The 6,000-nt window shown below is 39.2% G+C and overlaps 1 protein-coding gene across 1 annotated transcript in view; it reads left to right on the top strand.

Moving 5' to 3' along the window:
* Nucleotides 1-3,537, top strand: part of LOC107713925 (inhibitor of Bruton tyrosine kinase-like) — a 38,109-nt gene extending 34,572 nt beyond the window's left edge. The window contains exons 27-28 of the mRNA XM_016519593.1: nt 1,728-1,854; nt 2,161-3,537. Of these exons, the coding sequence (XP_016375079.1) occupies nt 1,728-1,854; nt 2,161-2,286 (253 nt within the window). The 3' untranslated portion in view covers nt 2,287-3,537. The remainder of the gene's footprint in view (nt 1-1,727; nt 1,855-2,160) is intronic.
* Nucleotides 3,538-6,000: the final 2,463 nt, after the last annotated feature.

The raw sequence follows: 6,000 nt of genomic DNA, 5'->3' as shown, positions 1-6,000 counted from the left end.
GTGGGAGAAACCAGGCTCAGTCGGGGGGCCAGTTCTCCTCTGGCCAGACGAAACAAGCAGTTCAATTCCAGGCTGATGATATCTCCCAAGGGTAACATGCAAAGCGTGAAGAGTAACGGCCCTAGTACTGAGCCTTGAGGTACTCCATGCTGCACTTGTGATCGATATGATACCTCTTCATTCACTGCTACGAATTGATGGCGGTCAGATAAGTACGATTTGAACCATGCTAATGCACTTCCACTAATGCCAACAAAGTTTTGTAGTCTATGCAAAAGAATGTTGTGGTGATGTCTAGCGGCAGGTTCTTCAGGACGTTTCTCTCTCCAGCATGTGTCGCGCTGATCTGACCTGAGCCTGCAGATGTGTGTGACTGTGGCCAGGTGTCTCTCTGTCTGTCTGTCACATCAGCTGCCCGCTGTGCTCGTGTTTGACTCCAGCACTCAAGCACAGGGCTGAATATTTATCAGCAGCGCTCCACTGCCCAGCTGTGATCGTAATCTCTATTGATAAGGGCAAACTTTGTCACAAACACACTCATCCCTGGGGCTCGACGTCACCTGTGTTTACGAGCACACGCTGAGAAGGCAGTAGCCAGTCGGACTGGCTTTAGAAACTTACCATGTATCATTGTTCTCAGGCGAAAATATTTTTTTGTGTGTGTGTGTTGTGTATTATTTAAAGTTTTTAATTTGTGCTCATTAATGGAATCATTTCATGACTTTCAGTACTGTGAACATTTCTGGACCGCCTGCATTCTTCCAACAATGTAAACAGAACGATGTTGTAAAATATGCAATATACAAGTACACTGTCCATTCTTTCAACCTAAAACTAACTAATAGAACATCAGCAGTATCATTAAAGGAATAGCTCACCCAAAAATGAAAATTTGCTGAAAATGTATTCACCCTCAGGCCATCCAAGATGTAGATGAGTTTGCTTGTTCATGTGAAAAGATTTGGAGAAATGTAGCATTGCATCACTGTCTCAGCAGTGGATGCTCTGCAGTGAATGGGTGCCGTCAGAATGAGAGTCCAAACAGCTGATAAAAACACTGATAAAAACATTACAATAATCCACAAGTAATCCACACCACTCCAATCCATCAGTTAACGTCTTGAGAAGCCAAAAGCTGCAAGTTTGTAAAAAACAAATCTATCATTTATTTGTTTTTAACTTCAAACCGTTTCTTCAGGCTAAAATACAAGTCCATAATCTATAATAACGCTTCCTCCAGTGAAAAAGTCCATCTCCTGTTGTCTCACATCAGAATCCACGCACATATTTGTTTAGAGCTGTTTTTAAAGTTGAAACACTTTAATAATGGATTTGTTTCTTTTGGCTTCTCAAGATGTTAACTGATGGACTGGAGTGGTGTGGATTATTGTGGTGTTATTATCAGCTGTTTAGACTCGCATTCTGACGGCACCCATTCACTGCAGAGCATCCATTGCTGATCAGGTGATGCAATGCTACATTTCTCCAAATCTGATAAAGAAACAAACTCATCTACATCTTGGATGGCCTGAGAGTTAAGCACATGTTCAGCTAATTTTTATTTTTGAGTGAACAATTCCTTTAAGGAGAAGTAGAACAGAAAGCAGCTTAAGTTCACATCCCTACTGCTTAAATCAGTTTTAATCAAAAGATTTGAAGCAACTTCCTTATTTCTCTTCAGACGTTGCATTAGTAAGCATTGAACTGTTTGTGTTTTTTCCCATCAGCCCTTGGGTGCTGAGGGCGGTTGGCAGCCCTCCATCCACCTCTACCTTTGCCTCCATTGTGGAGGAGGAGAGACAACAGGAAGCCGCATTGATCCGCAGCCGCGAGAAACCGCTAGCACTCATACAGGTAACATTCTTCTGTCTTATGTGCATGTGACATAAACATACTTTTATTCACCAGATTAAAGTCTAGTGTCAGCAGTTGACAGCCAAGACCGTAATTTTAACTTGGCAATAACATTGGACATGACAGTCTGTCAAATGGTATGACATCTATTATTCAAACCATGCTGTTTTAATCAAACCTGCTCTGCTTTCAAACATTTCTACTTGGGAAAATGCATTACCATTTAAACCTTTAAAAGAGAGACTTTCCTTTTCCTGATGTTTATCATTTGACCCTTATATTTCGTTCATCTCATCTTCATCATAGATTGAAGAACGAGCCATTCAGGACCTGTTACTCCATTACAAGGCCATTAATAACCCAGAGGAGCTGATATTGGTGGAGAGATCCCCTCAAGGTCCAATCGCCATCCCAACCTGGAACAAACACTGATGCTGATGCGAGGTTGCAGTGACACTTCCCACTCACGCTCACGTTTCAGCCAGTATTAAGGTGCATCACAAGCCATGTTCTGTTTTCATCACCTTATTCTGCAGCAAGCACACTTGCATTCTTTGACTGCATACGTTTACATTCTATATGCTTTTTTTCATAAATTTTGCTGTTTTCTTGTAAGAAAAGACTGGAATATAAAGTGTAATCTGTTGTTCTCAGCCCGAAGAGTTGCCACATGTGCCAAAATGTTTTTTTTTTTTAATTATTATTATTTTATGATGCAGTGCTACAGTGATCTGCATCTCACAGCTAGTGCATGTGTTTATGAAGAGCAAACTCACATTGTAACCAGACGAAGAAAATCCAATCAGCCGTGAAAAGCAATAAAGACTTTATTAGGTTGCTCACAAAGGCTGTTTGAAAGAGCTGGTGTAAAAGAAAATCAAGTGCACAATGAAAGGAGCTGAGATTTACGAATATGCATTTTATATTTCGCTTCCTCATGCAGTTAACATCAATAACATTATCATTTGGTGTTCAATATAATGATCGTTTATGTTTGTCACTAGCAGAATAGGATTGGTACTACAGATAAAAAAAAATGAATACCTCAAAGTCATCTTTGCTTAATGTTAAGAGAAGATATTTGCAGTGGCATGCAATAAAGAGATGATTACGAGCTTCAGTGGTTGTTGTTTTGTGTGTCATTATAGGCATCTCTTAAAGTTTACCCTGTTACCCAGACAGACCCCCACTAACTTAAAGTTACTGCATATTAATCTGCCAGGAGAGAAAGTATTTTAACATAAAAATATTACATTTGCCTTTAATCACTTGCCATTCCAGCTTAACTTCAACACTATGACTCTGTCAAGGCCAAGACCATATAATATTATGTAATACCTTGTTTTTACATTTTATGCATTGGTTCAAACATTCAAACAGTCAAGTTTGCCAAACCCCAAACCTCAAAATTGCCATGAACAGTTTTTGTCTGATTCATTCACTTTATTTCTTCATCCTGTTGTATTTATACTCTTTTACCAATTATTCTTTTTCTGCCCTAAATAGTCATAAAGATCTCAAGTTTGGTGGAATGATTCCAGATCCCTACCACTACTCAGGCACGCTGCCACATACATCTGTTGGACACTAGTTGGTGCTATACTAAGTACATTTTTGTTGTTCATAATTCTGGAACCAAAGCACCCTCTGAACTCTTTAGTGAAGTCCACAGAAGTCCATACATAAATTTTTATCCCTGGAATGTCTGTCTGTTTGTTTGTTTGTTAGTTAAAGGGATAGTTCACCCTCAGTTGGTCCCCATTGACATTGATGTGTTTTTTTCCATACTATGGAAGTCAATGGGGACCAGCAACTGAAGGTGAACTATCCTCTTAAAAATTGCTGCATACAAACTGTCAATAAAAGAACATAAAATTTAAAATAAAACAAGTAACTAAGATTTAATTTTTTTTATTAATAAATAACAAGGAAATGTACATTAAACAGAAATATGTGCAATATGTTAATTACAACACTATAGAGGAAAATAAGGTACTGACAAATATCCAGTATATATCTACATACATGTATATGTACTGTGTGTATACAAAAAATAGATACAGTCAAATAAATAGGAGTGTGTTCATTTACTCTACAGTTATCATGTCAAGGGTACACGCTGAAATCTTCACCAACCCCAAGCAGCTTTAAAGGAACACGCCACTATTTTTGAAAATAGGCTAATTTTCCAACTCTCCTAGAGTTAAACAGTTGAGTTTTACCGTTTTCCAATCCATTCAGCCGATCTCCGGGTCTGGCGGTAGCACTTTTAGCTGCAGCTTAGCATAGATCATTGAATCTGATTAGACCGTTAGCATTGCGCTCAAAAATGACCAAAGAGTTTCAAAAGTTTTCCTATTTAAAACTTGACTCTTCTGTAGTTACCTCGTGTACTAAGACCGACGGAAAATGAAAAGTTGCGAAAATAGTCCCCAGCACGCTCCATGTGCAAGCAGGTGGTCACGTTGGTTATGTTGACAGAAGTTAGCCTATTTTCAGGCGCTGCGTAATATCATTGCGCCTGCTGCACACATGGTACGGCAGCAAAGTTCCTTGATTATTACGCCGGAATGAGAGTATAGTTCCTAGCCATATCGGCCTAGAAAATCGCAACTTTTCATTTTCCGTCGGTCACGCCTATTTTAAAAAATAGTGGCGTGTTCCTTTAATTGTTCATTCCATATTTTATTAAAAAAGTTTGATTTTGCCCATGAGAGACAATCTCTCTTAGAAATGAAGTTTTTTTTTTTTACTATAGTACCTTTATCATCCCTGGGACATTTTATTTAATTTTGAATTTTCTCCTTCTAGGCCATTGGTTCGATTCACATAAAAATTGTCATGCATCATCCCAAGATCCTCATGACAAAATGTTGAGAATTTTGATTTATTAAAGGGATGTGAAGACGTAAGCCAATTAAACGATCTGGCATCACCCATTTTGACTGTTTGACTCTGTATCGGCTCAATACAATGTCTAAACTTTATGAAACTCGATACACATAGAGGACAGCTCAATTTGAGGTTGTGCACCAATTTGCGCCCAAATCTGCCAATAGGGGGCGCTGCAACTAAAAGCACCATTTTGGATAATTGGGATATTTTTCCCCAGACATCTCAATGGCAAAAATGTGTTCCAGCTTACATGAGTTCACCCTTCATTTTTCAGTCTGTCTTATCAGCTTACCTACTAATGGACTGTAATTAATGTGAATGTTTGAATAGTTCTGTTATACATCAAGATGTGGGATTTTGTCCAGACAGGAGTGAGTTGAGGCATAAAGGTCTCATCATACGTCCTCGGTCCTCGTTGAGCACCGCTGCGTGTTTTAGCAGAGCCGTTGTCTCAGTGTTTTTTACAGTCGTCGGGGTCAGGGCAGAACGTATCTCCAGTGACGTGACTTGAGTGATGTCAGCTCCCTTTCATTTGTCAAATTTGCGCTCATGCAGTCATCTCAAGCCCATCCTAATGAATTGGATGTTTGGTGTGATTTGATTAAGCAGACGATCCTTTCCTTTCGAACAAACCCCTCTTTGCATACGTTACAGTCATCAGAGTATGAAAAAGCAGAGTGCATCAGATGACCCCTCCAGAAATAAGTGCATGATGGTTAAGGGTTCTAATGTGCAGTAATTACTGCGACCGTCCAGTTCAAGCATCTGCCAGACGCGCAGTGAGGTGAATGATAATCACTTGCTTGACTGAATTAGTCAGAGAGGAGCGATGATGCCCTGCCAGGTTACCGGATATAGAAGACACTTTTCAACCCTGTTGTTGAGTTGCTAATTTAATTCAGTTCTTTGTCATTACATCAGTTCAATAGATTGTCAAATCTATGCCATTGTGTGTTGGAAACATCAAAATCAGCATTTTAAGGGGAATACAAACGTGACATGTTTAAGACAAGCTGCATTTCATGCTGTTTGCTGTATGTCACATAATGGCTCATCTATCATGTCTAATATTTTTCACAACTATTCACTACTAATGGATCTATCCATTCATTTTCCAAACTGCTTGTTGTGTGTAAGGAAACACCCTGGGTAATGCAGCTCACTAGCCTGCTGGATGAAGTAAATCACTTACTCTTGTTTTAAAGGGAAACATGAAGGGAAATACATCAAAAAACCACGTCGTCATCAACA

This window comes from Sinocyclocheilus rhinocerous, unplaced genomic scaffold (genome assembly GCF_001515625.1).
Source record: "Sinocyclocheilus rhinocerous isolate Xijiao unplaced genomic scaffold, SAMN03320098_v1.1 scaffold1470, whole genome shotgun sequence".
Taxonomy (NCBI): domain Eukaryota; kingdom Metazoa; phylum Chordata; class Actinopteri; order Cypriniformes; family Cyprinidae; genus Sinocyclocheilus; species Sinocyclocheilus rhinocerous.
This window is presented reverse-complemented; position numbering and strand designations above follow the sequence as displayed.